Genomic DNA, 16,731 nt, shown 5'->3' with positions numbered 1-16,731 from the left:
ATGTTAAAAATGTGTCAGTTTAAATTAGCTAATTGTGCAGAGTTGTGAACCCAAGCTATCAAACATTAGGGTCTGGGGCAGGATGGTGTTAGTGTCTGGGATAAGCCTCAAGTAGAATTGTTTACCATATTTTTGTTTATTTTATGCCTTTATTGCAAAAAGTAGTTTTGTCTTCCTGCATGTTTCTTGATTTTTTTTTTCTGTCACCAACTCACATTTCCTACAGTTTGGGGGCTCATTCAGGATAGGATCATCACCAAGGGGGCCCTGGGGACCCCTCTCAGTAGGATACACATCACATTGCTGAGCTGTGGTAGCCTTGGGATGAGGGGAGAACTGCTACCCCCAGGCCAACAAGTGACTCGGAAGCAAAAGCCAATCAGCTATGTGGAAAGGGCCTCACTGAGCAGCCAGGCAACTGTTTATGGGAAAAGGTAAGAAATTTCATGAGAGGTGACCAGATTTTTCTTTAGTGGTTGGAATATCTCAGAGAGAGAGAGAGAGAGAGAGAGAGAGAGAGAGAGTGTGTGTGTGTGTGTGTGTGTGTGTGTGTGTGTGTGTGTGCACGACTGAGAGGCATTCCAAGACACAAGGGAGAGGGGACTCAAGGTTCTGGTTTCCTACAACGGGCCTGGCCAGAGAAGGAGGAGGCTATTGGGGTCAGAGTGAAAGAAACCCTTTCCAAAAAGGAAGTTGAGTTTCTGACTGGGACACACAACCAGAGTAACCAAGACGGGAAACAAAGGTCTACTTCAGACAAGAAAGGCACCAAGAAAACAAGATAGGTTTTCTGATAGTCCTTCAGGCCTAATGTTACAATAATGGGGAGATAGTCCACAGACTTCAGGCAAAAACAAACAAAGGATGATTAAATATTGTTTCTTCTTGACTCACAAACCCATATTATGACTGCTTATCTTTTGGCCAAGGTTCAGGTGAGAAGAGAATCTGATACATTTTGACACATCAATTATAGATGAATAAGTGCTCATAAATTAAAAACAACAACAAAATGATTCCAAATACTTTTTAGTTCATGTGACTTAAATAAACCTTTAACAAATTCATATAAGCTTGGTAAAGTAAAAATAAAAATTACTATTAAAATTATTTTTGCCAGGCTAGCCAATAGTATTGTATTGCCTGTTTCTGGCTGATGTTTAAAATGCAGTGTCCATTGTTAAAATTTTGCAAAAATCACTGAGAAAACAGATCTGATAAGAGAAAGAAACTAGCATAAAATTGAACAGAACAATGAAAACAGAAAGGTGGCAGAAACAAAGGTAGAAAGCAGAACAGAGGACAGACAAGAACTCTGCCTGCCTCCACTAGCTGTGGCTTTGGAAGCCATGGCAGTGCCAACTGACCTAGCTTTGCCAGGACTGCTGGCATTGCGACCTCCAGAGACACCCCCCCCCAGCAAAAATTCCAATGACTTGAGCGAAGTAAGGGGCTGCAGCTCATTGGGATTGGGATTGGGATTGGAATTGGCTCCTTGTCCCATGCTCCAAGGAGACACTACTGCCTGAAACCTGCAGCAGCAGCGGCTGATCCCACTGCATCATCCAGAGATCCAGAGCCATGCTCAGCAGCACTGTTACAGAGCAAATGAGAGTGCCTGGGACATGCTTGAGAACCTGTTATAGAACTGGAGCCGTGAGCAGCCGAAAGGATCCACGCAGACCCGGGACTGCAGAGGCCATGTCTGCTGGGTATTCATGTAGTAGCAGGGTTGTTTGTTTTATTTTGTTGTTTTCATTCTGTTGTTATGTGTGTTTGTGTATGTGCGTGTGCTTGTTTGATTGCTCCCTTCCACACAAAAGAATAAAAAATGTGAGGGGGGAAGAAGGAAATCCCCTAATGTACATGACATAAATTCATAAACATATCAAAGTCAACTAGTCAGCCAAACATAAGAAAGAGGGAGGGGGAGGAAATGAGGTGGAAAGTGGGGAAGGGCTAAATAAGCGATGCGTGCATGTATCCCGTACCCCGTTAAGATGTATGACTACAATGCACCAATCAAAAACAAATTTAAAAGGTGGCATACTCCCCGGCATCTTTTCAGACCACAGTGGAATAAAACTAGAAACCACCTATAAGAGGCCCCAGAGTAACCACATAAACACGTGGAGACTGAACACCACAGTGCTAAATAAGGAATAGGTCATGGTGTAAGTAAGGAATTTCCATGGTATGGAAATGATAGATGTATTTCTAAAAACGGGTTGGCAAGGCAATTTTACTTTTTGCCAAGAGGGATTCTGCCTCTGGTAAAGTTCAGTTTGCGAGAACACCACGGCGAAATGCTTCTGGGTATTTTATTTTCATAGCAGGGCTCCTGTGCTCTACTCCTATTGGTGGAAGCAATGGTACAAAGTTTATGCGTTGGCTGAAGTGGATGCTGGCGGAGGGGTTGGTACTTACAATTTCCAGGAAATGCTATTTTTACAAAAAAAAAATTTAAGTGCACAAAAGGTTACACAATGATGGTTTTACAAAATGGAGCTTAAGTGAAGCTACCCCTTTGATAGAAAAGATTTACTAATTCTATTCTCAGAGTGATACCAGTTTGAAAAATAATAATAAGAAGAATAAGATGACGAACAAATCTGTAGGACATACCTCAGATATAGAATGTCCCTGGATTCAATCACAATACCAAACAAAGAGTCCACCCTGTGCGGCACCATCCCATTTCATGAAGTCCCAGTCCTCATTCTACTCACTGTTCAGGATATTTGAGGCCCCTTCATCTTTTGGGGATTGTGACTAGAGCTGAAATAAAGCAGACTCTTCCTCATTTGGGTCAACAGAAGCCTAGTTTCTCTAGACCAAATCTCCAGAGTGTGAAGACTCGAGTTTGTAGTATCTCAGACCCCACTACTCCTTTACTGGGTTGTATCACAGAGTCTCCGACCCAGGGAGTCGATAGAGGCTGCTTTAGACTATGGAGGGTGCCAGGTTGCATGTTCTTCTATGGTGTGATATCTCTGCCACCGCCACTCCCCCACTGGGTCAAGTCCCAGGAAGTACAGTACTGGGATTTCTCCTCTGTGGCCCGCAATTTGACTCACTGTTCTTGAATTCGCAGATGTAGCTGTACTGGACTCGTTGAATTCGCTGCTGCTGCCGCCGGTGGCAATATGGCGCCGCTGCTACGCCCTCGGCCGTGAGGCTGGCTTATTTCTTCTTGGTTTTGAATTCCACTCTGAGTCCTTGCAGCGTGTGCTGAGCTCAGCCACTGGGAGCTTTAGATGTTCCCTGCGCTGAAAAATCCTGCCTGGCTGTTCTGCAGTGGCTCACCTTGGCTTGCTGTGGCCGTCCGGTGAATTCGCCGCTGCCGCCGGCAATATGGCGCTGCTGCCGCGTCCTCGGGAGTGAGGCCGGTGTATCTCGTCTATGGCTCTGAGCTCTGTTCTCAGTCCGCTTTCTCTCTGGAGCCTGGTGATTTTTTTGTTTCTCTGGTGATGTTGTTTTCTGGCTATGAAAGGCGCTGATTTTGTGGTAATGGAGATTGGTTGTTAGCGGGGCTCTTAAGCCCCGCTTTTCTCGGTCGCCATCTTCCCGGAAGTCCCCAGAATTAGTGATTTCTGTCAACTCAGCACAAGTGAAATTCTGTGTTCCCTCCATAGTAGTGTTGGACACATGTCCAGTGTTCTCTTAGGTGTCTCTGGGAGAATAGTTTGCTTGAGTCTTTTGCCTACTGTTTAATAGGGCCATTTAACCCCTCCCCCATTGTAATTATGAACACTCTTTGTTTTAAAGCATTTGACCTTTATTTATTTATTTTGTGTGCAGGAGATAGAATTTAGGGGAATTCCACCTCTAGGCTACACCCATAGCCTTTTCTGTTTTGTCTTGAAACGGGGATGAGCTATGTTTCTGAGGGTCCCTCTGTGTTTCCAAGGCTAGCCTCCAATCTGAAATCCTACTGTCTTAGACTCCCAAGTGCTGTGATTCTAGGCACACATCACCATGCCCGGCCAACCTTCATTTATTTCTTGGTACATCTGAATTATACAATCTATAGGGTTACATTGTACCATATCTATATCTATATATCTATATATCTATATATCTATATATCTATATATCTATATATCTGTATCTATCTATCTATCTATCTATCTATCTATCTATCTATCTATTACAGTGAGTGAAGTTTCACTCCCCAATAACCTTTACCCTCTTCTCTCTTTAATCAGGATGGTCATTCATCTATTTCATGACAAATAACCAATTCCTTTATACCTATAATTTTACCAATAGTTTGCACACAGGAGGAAAAACATGATAATTTTCACTCCGAGTTTGACTTATTTTGCTTGAAATGATGGTTCCTATTCCATTTATCTGCAAATAACATAGCTTCATTCTTCTTTAGGGTGGAAGAAAACTCTTTTGCGTACACAATATTGTTTTATGGTTGTTTTAAAATTGCATTGAATTCATACATCATAGTGAGGTTCAATGTGATACAAACATACATGGGCACAACTCTTGGTGTGTCAAACCACCACGGTAAAAAGAAGATGAAAAAAAATGGTACCAGTGCCTTCATATCTAGCATAGAATTGGATATGGAAAATGTAGTGTGCACACACAAGCACAAGGCAGAGAGAGACCTGTAGGGTGGCTGGAGGGACCTAGAGAAGGGACTGAGGGATAGAAGAAGAGTGAAGAGAGTTCTAATGATACTCTGGTCATAGTTGAAGATATCACTACCAACTTGCCTAGGGAGAGAGGAGGGGGGACATTGCAGATGTGGAGGGACAGAAACCAAGCACTGTGTGCACGTATGTTTGTACGAAACTCACTACGATGGGTAATGCAATGCACTGATAGAATGATCGTAATAAATAGGGAATGGATCTTGCTGATAAGTACGACAGTTATTGTCCTTATAAAATATCCAAATAATTTAAACTTAGAATATTTTATTATTCCAGACATTAAAACTGGGAGGGAGATTTATGAGATAAACCCTCAGCATGCCCATTTTTCCTAGAACTACTTCTGTTCTTCAAACTTTTAAAAGAGTTCTTATCAGGTTCTATGAGTATGATGTAGCACTTGGGGGCAAAGATGCAGCCCAGGAGCCTTGCACTAGAGGCCAAGATGGAGAAGACCTCCACGGCCACCATGGCCTTCCCCTTGCTGCTGTGGTAGACAGGGAGGAAGGTGACCCAGACACTGCAGAACAGCAGTGTGCTGAAGGTCAGGAACTTGGCTTCGTTGAAGGTGTCGGGCAGGTTCCTGGCCAGGAAAGCCAAAGTGAAGCTCCCTAGGGCCAGGGAGCCCAGGTATCCCAGGACACAGTAGAAGGCGGTGACCGAGCCCTTGTTGCACACAATGATGATGTGGCCGTGTTCAGAGTGTGCATCGGTGTCAATAAAGGGAGGAGAGGTTCCCAGCCAGGTTGCACAGAGCATCACTTGGACCAGGGAGCAGATGGGGATGATGAAATTAGGTGCCCCTGACACCAGGAGCTGCCTCATCCTTCTCCCAGGACCAGTGGCCTTGAAGGCCAGAATCACCGTGACAGTTTTGACCAAGACAGTGGACACAGCCACAGTGAACCCGACTCCAAAGGTAATCTGCTGGAGGATGCAGGTGGCCATGTCGGGACGGCCAATGAAGAGCAAGGAGCAGAGGAAGCAGAAGATGAGGGAGACCAGCAGGATGTAGCTGAGAGCGCGGTTGTTGGCCTTGACGATGGCAGAGTCTCGGTGCTTCACAAAGACCCCAAGAACCCCAGCTGTGAGCGCAGAGAAGCCCAGAGCAGCACAGGCCAGAGCCGTCCCCAGGGGATCCTCATAAGCCAGGAAGGCCACCACCTTGGGGAGGCAGCGGCTCCTCTCAGTGTTTGGGTACTCATATGGGGGGCACTGAGTACACCGCTCTGCATCTGGAAGGGAAAGATAGGCATTTCATTTTTATTGATTGGTCCTTTTTGCCACGTCAAAGTCCGTGGTCACTTCTACAATGACACTGTGAGGACGACTGCCTGTGATGTCAAAGTGGGAAGCACCCGAGCAGGCTGTGACTTTCCTGAGCTGGAGAATGCTTCCAGTGGCAGAGAAGACCCTCCCCTCCTGTAGGACCAATAGTACAGGGTGGGTCTTGATGGCTCCTCTCCTGTCTCAGTGATGTCACCAAGTCCCCTCCTGCCCCCTGGCCCTTCCTCATGATAAGTCCTGTACTGCCATGCTAATAACGCTGACCTAAAGTGATCAGGTAGAAGCTTTCCTTCTGCATGCTCAAACCCAGAAACAAACTACCTATGCCTTATAGAAACTCCTGTGTTTTAATGTACCCTAATTTTTACTGGATTTAGTATGTAACTTGACATCTGCCCAAAGAAGTATTTTCTCATTTTACATTTTCATTTTCCTGTGATGATTCTTATTGATGTTTTGTATAAATCATGGAAACAGCTTGAATTGAGACGATTTGAACTTCAAATAAAATATGATGCCATTATACAATTATTTTATTTTGATACTGAAGTCTGAGCTTCAGAGGTACTCTACCCCTGAGCTACACACCCAGACTCTTTTCTTTTTCATTTTGAGTCAAGGTCTAAATTGCACAGGCTGCCCTCAATCTTGTGATCCTCCTGTCTCAGACTCCTGGGTGGCTGGGATTTTAAGCATGTGCCGCAGTGCACAACTATAATTGAGTTTTTGAGTAATGAACGTTTTAATAAAATTTTTTTAAAAATAGATTGTATATTATAATTGTATATTCATGTACAACTGAAGGCATGGTTTGTTAACCTTTTTTTCTGTAAAGTGGCAGGTCATAGGCTCTTGAGTTTGGCTTAAAATTCCTTCTGCAACAGCTAATATCTGTTTTTTTCTTGTGAAAACAGCCAAGTATCATAGGCTTATTAGAGGGCATTTCTGTGTTTCAGTCAATTTTTGGTTTTCACCCATTGTATGGTGGCACATGCATATGTAATTCCACTGCCTTAGGGGAGGATCACAGGTTCAAGGACAACCCCAGCAACTTAGTGACACCCTCAACATTCTAGCTAGACCCTGTTTCCAAATAGAAAGGGCTGGGGGTAGATTGGAGGTAGAATTCCCTTGGGTTCAACACCCAGTAGTTTTGTCAGAGTAGGTAACAGTTTTCCTGCTGCCGCCTCAGGGCGTTTATTTCATTTTGTTTGGAAGACTTGGGTAATGGGACAGGATTGTGAAATAGCTCAGAGATTCGCTCACAGTTCTTTCATGAAATATTCACTACTCTTCAGAGAGTGAAAAGGCGCTTCTGGCTTCTGGCTTGTAGACATGCTTGGCAAATACAGTGTGGGTGTGTTGTATTATATGCTCTTGACCCTGTATCTTTTTATTTCCCTTTCATCTCTAATCTACTCGGTGGATTTTTACAAATTTGCACAAATGGGGAAGTTATCTTTTTGTTAGCATATACATTCCTTAAGTTAACTCTTCTGCAAGTGATTGAAATAAAATAATTACTACTGTTTAGACCATGGGAGCCAGGTGCAGTGGCGCTCACCTGTAATCCCAGTACTTGTGAAGCTGAGACAGAAAGACAGAAGGTTCTAGATCTACCTCAGCAGCACAGGGAGACTCTCAGAAATTTAGTGAGAACCTGTTTCAAAATAAAACATAAAATAGGGTTGGAGACATAGCTCAGTTAGAATGTCCCTGTGTTAGCTGGGCGTGGCGGCGCACGCTTGTAATCCCCGCGCTTGGGAGGCGGAGACAGGAGGATCGCACAGGTTCGATGCCAGCCAGGCTGGCTTAAGAAACCCTGTTTTCAAATAAAAATTATAAAATAGGTATCAGAGTATAGCCCGGAGGTAGAAGGGCTTCCAGGAACTCCAGTACCACCACCAAAAAAAAAAAAAAAAAAAATGTTTTCTGGGTTAAATCCCCAGTAAACACACACACACACACACACACACACACACACACACACACACACAGAGAGAGAGAGAGAGAGAGAGAGAGAGAGAGAGAGAGAGAGAGGGAGAGAGAGAGAGAGAATTCTATAGTATTCATGCAGGCATTCAAATTATATATATATTATACTTTATAATTAGAGACAATGAGATCAGTTTTAAGTCTTTCAAGAATCTGTTTCATAATAATAATACATTTTGTTTTCATATGCATAATTTCTTTACATGTTGGATGAAAACTACATATATAGATACACCATTGTGCCTTTTCATAAAGTATCATGTCATTGTTTATTTATATACTTATTTATATATTGCTTCAGGGGACTGAACCCAAGAACATTCTACCTCTGAGCAAACCCTCAGCCTGTTTATTAGTTATTTTGAAACAAGGTCTGCCTAGGTTGCTGAGGGACTTTCTAAGTTGCCAAGGCTAGCCTTAAACCTGCAACCCTCCTATCTCAGTCTCCCAAGTACTGGAAATACAGGCATGCATCAGCATGCTCCGCTAATGTCTTTACATATTAACGTGCTCCTTTTCCTTCTCATTTTTTAATATTGCAAAGGTCAGGTACTGTATAAATGTGTACTCTGGCCTTGTATGGTGTTTGGACATGGCCCAAATATACTAATATCCTCCAATGACAATTTGTACATGCACACTTGCTGGTATATCAGCTGGGTATGATATACTCTTGAGATTTACACATATTGCATTTCCTGTGTAGACTTTATCCAGGCCCACCTTGAGGTCTCAGGAGATCGTCTTGGGCAGGGCTGGAAGTTAACAAAGGAATTGGTACCACAGTTGACCTCATAGGCTGAGCTTAGCCAGGCCACAGCTGACACCTATGGGGCAGGGCAGAGGCTACAGCATAGATCTATTGAGGATGAGTAGATGGCAGACAGTGGCCACTGTGACCCACTGCCAACGTCTTTGGCTTCTTTCTACTGAGAAATAGCAGGAGGGTTATCATAGGGCTGCTCTAGATTTTTTACCTGTATCATTGGAAACATGTCTCTCTGGGCATAAAACACAAGTAAAGCAGCAGACTGGTCTTCCTTCCTGGGAAATTCTCCTAAATCCTGGGCCACAGCTCTGGCTGCACACAGACTGAGGGGTCTGAGGGAAAAGAAGCAGCAGTCAGTGTTGTACATTGTTGTCCACTTTAACAGAATATCAGCATCTCTCCTGACAAGAAAAAACTTTGACCTTGAAGAGAAGGTCATCTCTCTGCCACCCATAACTGTATCCAATATGGAAACGAAATCATACCTATGTGAAGCCTATGGGCCACTCTAAGATCTCTTCGTTGATGACCAAGCCTTGATGGAGTAGACTCCCAGAGACAAACTCCCCTACTTTAACCAGCAACCCAAGGCCAGAAGGGAAATTCACAGCATTCTTAATATCATACTTGGCCAAGTGGTTTCCTTTCTTGTCTAGGATATGTGTTGCCCAACACTGTTGATAAACTGGATTTTCTTCAGGAATGGGTGGAGCTAGAGGAGAGACAATGATTTGGAAGTGAGGCATGTGTACAAATTAAAGGTTTTAAGTTCATAAGTCCTAAGCAGTCCTTCTTCAACACATCCTTACAATTTGCTTTCCTGGTTGGTAGAGGCTCAGGTCTGTATGTTTGGGTGGGCACCTTCTCATGGCCCCAAGGGAGGAAACAAGTTCTCCCATGGGCACAATGGTTCTCACAGAGTTCTCACATGGGAGCGATGGAGTCCAGGCATTCAAGGATTTGAGGATTTACCCAGAGGGTGATATTAGCAGGGGCACTGCCACAGTTCTTGGGATGGAATTGTTTAGGTCTTTAAGAGAGCAGCCTGGTGCATGCTTGTCATGACTAATCAAAACATAATGATTAAGTATGTACAATGGTGTATATCAGTTACATCTCGATAAAGTTTAAAGAGGGCATAATGTGGATTCTTTTCTGTCTATGATTTTGGAAACTTCTTACTGACCAGGCTGCCAGGTCTTGTGACATTGAAGGGAGCTATGAATGTCCCCCAAAATAAAAACCTCCCAATTCAGAAATGGGTCATAGGAGGAACTCTTGAAAAAGGAAATCCTATAGAGGAGCAAACAAGACAACCTAAAGGAGGAGAAAGGAGGAGGGAAGAGGAAAATCTCTAAAACACACAATGTACTTAAACATATCGAAGTCAATTACTAAGCCAAGCAAGGGAGGGAGGGACGGGGAGGGAATGGGGTGGGAATTGGGTAGGGGTTAAATCAGCGATGTGTACATGTTTGTACATATCACACACACAAACAAAAAAAACCCAATTCTAGTGAGGTTTTAAATGAACTGTGTTCATCTTTGAATCTCTGGGGCCCAGGGCACTCTATTGTAAGAAATCATTAATCTTTGATTGTTTAAAAACCTTGTTTCTTTCTAAATAATTTGCAGTTACAACTTTGGAATCGTCTTGAAAAAAGTGACCTACTTTTCTAAGTGGCAACTTCCAATGAGAACAAAATGCGACATCAAATATTATTATTTTTATTTTTGGTGGTACTGGGGTTCCTAGAAGCCCTTCTACCTCCGGGCTATGCTCCCAGACCTATTTTCAGACTTTTTTAAATTTGGAAACAGGGTCTCTTAAGCCAGCGCGGCTGGCTTCGAACCTGCGCGATCCTCCTGTCTCCGCCTCCCAAGCGCGGGGATTACAAGCGTGCGCCACCACTCCCGGCTACATCAAATATTATTATTAGGAAAAATAGAAATTCAGTGGCGAGTGAAACATTCTGGCATTGCTTTTTGCATATTTACCTTCATCTACACATTAAACTTATTTTACATAGTCAAGAAATCTGGTTAATGAGTTCGACTATTGTGCATTATAAGGGTATTCTGTACATAGACTACGGATTCAGAGAAGCCAGGATTAATATCCACAAAAATCCATCTCAAACCCTGGAAAAACATCCTGAGATGACATGCACCATGAGTGGAGCACAGGCATGTTTCCATGTTTTTTGTAGACTTTCCAAGAATAATGATGTCTAAGCTGGGTGCAGTGGCACACATCTGTCATCTAAGTACTTGAGAGACTGAGACAGGTAGATCAAGGCCCACCGTAACAACTTAGACGTGCCCTCAAAAACCTTTGAAATCGGACTTCCGGGAAGATGGCGACCGAGAAAAGCGGGGCTTAAGAGTCCCGCTAACAACCAATCTCCATTACCACAAAAAGAGCGCCTTTCATAGCCAGAAAACACCATCACCAGAAAAACAAAAAAACCACCAGGCTCCAGAGAGAAAGCGGACTGAGAACAGAGCTCAGGGCCACAGAGGAGACACACGCGCCCGAGGACGCGGCAGCAGCGCCATACTGCCGGCGGCAGCGGTGAACTCAGCGGACGGCTACAGCAAGCCGAGGTGAGCCGATGTGGAACAGCCAGGCGGGATCTTTCGGCGCAGACAGCATTTAAAGCTCCCAGTGGCTGAGCTCAGCACACGCTGCAGGGATTGAGAGTGGAAATCAAAACCAGAGAAGAAAAAATACGCCAGCCTCATGGCCGAGGGCGTGGCAGAGGCGCCATATTGCCACCGGCGGCAGCAGCAGCAGCAGTGAATTCACCGAGTCCAGTACAGCTACATCTACGTACTCAAGAACAGTGAGTCAAATTGCGGGCCACAGAGGAGAAATCCCAGTATTGTGCCTCCTGGGACTTGACCCAGTGAGGGAGTGGTGGTGGCAGAGATATCACACCATAGGAGAGCGTGCAACCTGGCACCCCCCATAGTTTAAAGCAGCCTCTATCGACTCCCTGGGTCGGAGACTCTGTGATACAACCCAGTAAAGGAGTAGTAGGGTCTGAGATAATACAGACTCGAGATCCAGAGCACCTTAAGTGAAGCCATAGTGACCCAAGGGAAGAACCCAGAGAAGGCACAAACCTCCGAAATCATGGGAAAGAGGAATAACACTGAAGTAATGAATGTGCACAACCCCACAACATCAGAACCTGATAAAACAGAAAATCAGAGATTTCTAGAAGATCAAATCAGGAAAATAACTGTAGAAATAATAGAGGTGCTTCGAAAAGAACTCAGAGAGAGCCAAAAAGAGATAAAGGATGCAATTAATGAAGTAAAGGCCTCAATTCAAAGCACAAACAACCGATTAGACCACATGGAGAACAGAATCTCGCTCTTAGAAGATGAGCAATCCAAAAATGAATGCATAGTTTCTAATCTAGAAAAAGATATCCAACAGCAGGAATCTGACATTGAAGAAATATGGGCCCATCTTAAGAGAGCTAACCTAAGAATAATTGGAATAGAGGAGGGAAAAGAAAGTGATACCAAAGGGATCAACAATCTCTTCAAGGAAGTAATAGCAGAAAATTTTCCAAATATAGAGCAAGAGGTTGATACACAGATCCAGGAAACTTATAGAACTCCCTTTAGACAGGATCCGAGAAGAGGATCCCCACGCCATATAATTGTCAAAATGACCAATGTGGAAGCCAAGCAGAGAATCTTAAAGGCAACAAAAACAAAGGGCCAACTGACATTCAGAGGCAAACCAATTAGAATCACTCCAGACTTCCCAAACCAAGTCATGAGAGCCAGAAGGGCTTGGAGTAACATATTCCAAACTCTGAAAGAAAACAACTTCCAGCCAAAAATTTCCTATCCAGCAAAACTTTCTATCAAATTAGATGGAGAAATAAGAAGCTTCCATGACAAACAGAAACTGAAGGAATTTATGTCTTCAAAACCAGCGCTAGAGAAAATACTCAAAGAGATTAACTACAAAGAAGAAATAGGTAACACTCACCAGAACCAGAGAAACAAGAGCTTCCATCCAACAGACAACTAAGATTGGTTATCTGTGGAGATTCATTATTTATGTTAGTCTTTTACCTATCTCTAAATTGTATTGTTTGCCTTTATTGTTGTTAATTTTTAGGATTTCTAGTTGAAATATTAATATACCTTCAGATATAGCATTTGGAAATATTCTATCCAATTCTATTAGCAACTTTTAACTCTGTTTACATTGTCTTTGGATATACAATATTTTCTTTTATTTTTTAGGGAGTTTGTATATTCTTCTGTTGCCTGTGCCATTGTAATCATATCCAAGAAATCACTGCCAATTTCAATGTTGTGAGGTTTTATGACCCAGATTTTCTCCTAAAAGTTTATAGTCTTAAGATTTATATTTAGGTCTTCTATCTAGTTTGAGTTAATACTTGTATGTGGGATTAGGTAAGGGTCCAATTTTATTCTTTTCCATGTAATTATTATTTTTCAACAATATTTAGTTAAAAGATTATTATTTCCACCACCAAATCTTCGTGGAAACCTTGTCAAAAATAACTTGACAATATAGGGAAGAAGTTAGCTCTAGGCTTGTATTTAACTCCAATGGTCTATATATCTGCCTTTAGAACAGTACTACACTGTTTCAATTATTGTAGCTTTATATGGCTTGAAATCAGAAAATATACATCTTCTAGCTTTGTTTTTGCTTCGAGATTGTTTTGGGTACCTAGAGTCCATATTCCATATCAGGATAGATTTTTTTCTGAAAAATAAATATATGATAGTTTCACCTAAAAAAAAATTATCTGGTAAGAAAGAAAGCAAAAAGAAATATTGAAATGTTATCTTTAAGTCATCAAAAGCTTGGTATCAGACAAATGAAACTGTTATGTGAGATTATCATTTTTAATTTTGGATAAATTGCTATAATACTAGATGTCAACCACTAAGCCAAGCATGGGAGGGAGGGATGGGAGAGAATGGGGTGGGGATCGGGTGGGGGCTGACTGGGCGATGTGTGCATGTATGTCTACAAAAGTTTGTATCCCACTATGATGTATGAATACAGTGCACCAATAAAATAAAATTAAAAAAAAAAGAAAAAATAAAAATAGTGCAGGGGCTGTAGCTCGGAGGTCGAATGTCCCTGGGTTCCATCCCCAGACCCACAAAAAAAAAAAAATTAAATAAATAAATAAATAAATAAATAAATAAATAAAAAAAACCTTTGAAATCCTATTTTAAAAAATTTCCAAGGGCTGGGGGTGTTCCCACTTCCAAAAAACATCAAGGAAGAAGAATGTTTTAGAATAATTCATTTCCTAGAGTAATATCAAAGTATTAATTCAAAATTGGTGGTGTCTATTTTCTCTTCACCAAATGTCTCTCACAGAGGGGTTGGGCCTCTCCAGATACACAGACATGGGCACTTGGTCCCTGTCTCCTGGAACTGGACACATTCCAAGGAAAAGCCTGGATCAGAGAAATTTTTAATCTATGTCATTCACAAGTTGTGTTCAGATATATGACAGTACTTCATCCTGCAATACAAAATGCTATCTGGTTCAATTTTCTGATTAAATGATTTGATCGACTTTGCTGTTTGTGAGTGTACCTCATGTACATTAGTCAATGTCTAAGCCGAACATGACAAGGAGGGAGGGAGGAGGGAATGGGGTGGGAACTGAGGAAGGGCTAAGTGAATGATGTGTGCACGTATGCCTCTGCTATCTTGCACCCCATTAAAATGTGTTACTACAATGCACTGAAAAAAGTAAAATAAAAAATTTTGAGAAATGGTTTGAAATGGAAGCTCCAAGTAGCAGAATTCTCCCCACGTGGATAACAGTTCCAGATGTACCCACAGTCAGTGCGGAAGTGCCCATATTCTGTCTTGCCCGATCCTGCTGATCTAGAGATGAAAACACAGTAATGCTGCACCTCACTAGGATACCCTCGGGAGCCAGCAGGTGCTCAACCCTGGCCTGCTCCTGGAGAAGGCTTACCTGCCATGGAGGAGGCCTGAGCATCTCTGCGTCTTTTGGAGATTCCCCTGCTAGTTTCTCCAAAAGCATTTTGTGGAGGACATGGGCCATGATGTACACAGCGTTGTAGATGAAATAGCTGGAGTCAGACAAGGTCATGATGTCGATATCTCCTGGCATAAACTCCAGGGAGGTATTTGGTGGACAGACTCTAAATTTCCCACATCTTGAACCAGCAGGTGAGCAGTAAAAATGGTCAAGCCACAGTAGACCGAAGTAAACATCTTCTGGGTACTGGGAAGGGTTGGCTGTCTTGAGATAGTGTTTGAAACCAGGGATTTCCCCCCTTATGGTGTGAAAACAAAAAGCTTCCATGGAAAGAATGCAACATGTGCTTTGTCTCGTACACAACGATATCCCACTTGGATGCCATCATCCACACCTTGCCCGTGCTCAGAAAGAATTCTGCCGCAAGGTCCACGGTGATGAGGCTCCCCACTTCGCCAAAGAGTATGTGCGCGTTTGCGGATGAAGCTCTGATCCTGGTCATGAAAGTAATATCACTCGCTTCATACATTGTCTTCTTGGAAGGGAGCCTTTGTGTTAAGGCTACACAGATATCTTTCTTCACCATCTCTGCTTTCAGACCCTGAAGGAGCTGTTCTCCTTTCAAATCATCAGATATGAAGATGGCCACCCAAGTCCAGTCAAAATGCGGCAGTAATGAGACCACTGCACAGGCCAGAGAGCTGTCCTCGGGCGCCATCTGATAGAGGGATGGAAACTGGGCTTTGTCACTTAGTGAGGAATCAAAAGGTCCATATGTGACCTGAATATCAAATAAAAATATGATTCTCAGTTTAGAGGGACTTGAGGTTATTCTTTCTGAAAGAAATATTAATATTCTATACAAGAGAGGGCACTTGAATCAGATGCAGTGGAGCATGCCTGTAATCCCAGCACACAGAAGGCTGGAAATGGAGGGTCGCAGGTTCAAGTCAAGTTTCACCAAACAAGACCCTGTTTCAAAAATCAAAAAGTAAAAAAGGACTGCCTCTATGGCTTATAATAGAATGCTTCTGGGTACAATTCCCGATAAGGGAGAGAGGGAGGAAGGGAGGGAGGGATGGGTAAGAAGGGAGAGGGACAAAGATTTTTGAATCAAATACTTTTCAGTAGAAGGAAAGATGTCAGGACACAAAGAACTCTGTGTTTGAGTGTCACTAAAAGTGAATGAAAATGTGAGCCAGGCACGGAACATGCATGTATCCCACTACTTAGTAGGCTGAGGCAGGAGATTCCAGGTTCCAGGCTGGCCCGAACAACTTAGAAAGGCTCTCAGAAACTTAGCAAAAAACTTAGCACCCCGATTTTAAAAATCCAGGTGTGGGGGTTCACATCTGTAACCATAGTACTTGGGAGGCTGAGACAGGAGGATAGCAAAATTGAAGACCAGTCCTAGCAATGTAGCAAGGCCCTCAGCAACTCAGTGGGAACTTATTTAAAATTAAAATAGGTATATAAATCCCTAGCACCGAATGAATGGATAAATAAATAAATAAGTGGTTCAGAGGTAGAATGCCCTGTGTTCAATACCCAATATGAAAGAGAGAAAGAAAGAAGGGAAGAAAGAAAGAATTAATTAATTAATTAAAGTAAGAAAAAATAAAAGGAAAGTTGGGACATGAGGCCCCCAAGTGCTTCTGACACTTGCAGTGGAAAGAGGCGTAACCTTTGGGTTCGACATCATGGAGATGGCAGCATTCATTTCCTCTTACTCCAGTGTCTTGTGGAGCAGAGGCAGCCCCAGTAATCAGCGGTGCCCATCCACACTGATGATGAACTAATCCCTTGTTACATTGTCCTCCTGGTACTCTGGGCTCAATTTACTAACAAAGCAAGTTGTCTTGATAAATGCATTTACTAACCCTCTCTGATTTTCTAAATCTTAATTCTTCCTGAACATGGCGCTCCTAAGCTGCCGCATGTGTTTGGAAGTCCTGAGTGCTGCTTG

At 42.8% G+C, this 16,731-nt stretch overlaps 1 protein-coding gene across 1 annotated transcript in view; it reads right to left on the bottom strand.

Annotated features, from left to right (window-relative positions):
- Positions 1-4,955: 4,955 nt before the first annotated feature.
- Positions 4,956-16,731, bottom strand: part of LOC308276590 (vomeronasal type-2 receptor 116-like) — a gene marked incomplete at both ends in the record, with an annotated part of 31,903 nt that continues 20,127 nt past the window's right edge. The window contains 4 exons of the mRNA XM_080715414.1: positions 4,956-5,911; positions 8,936-9,059; positions 14,739-14,943; positions 15,125-15,546. Of these exons, the coding sequence (XP_080571540.1) occupies positions 4,956-5,911; positions 8,936-9,059; positions 14,739-14,943; positions 15,125-15,546 (1,707 nt within the window). The remainder of the gene's footprint in view (positions 5,912-8,935; positions 9,060-14,738; positions 14,944-15,124; positions 15,547-16,731) is intronic.

Source organism: Muscardinus avellanarius, assembly GCF_963383645.1.
Source record: "Muscardinus avellanarius genome assembly, chromosome: 18".
Lineage (NCBI taxonomy): Eukaryota > Metazoa > Chordata > Mammalia > Rodentia > Gliridae > Muscardinus > Muscardinus avellanarius.
Note: the sequence above shows the minus strand (reverse complement) of the source record. Positions and strands in the feature narration are given on the sequence as shown.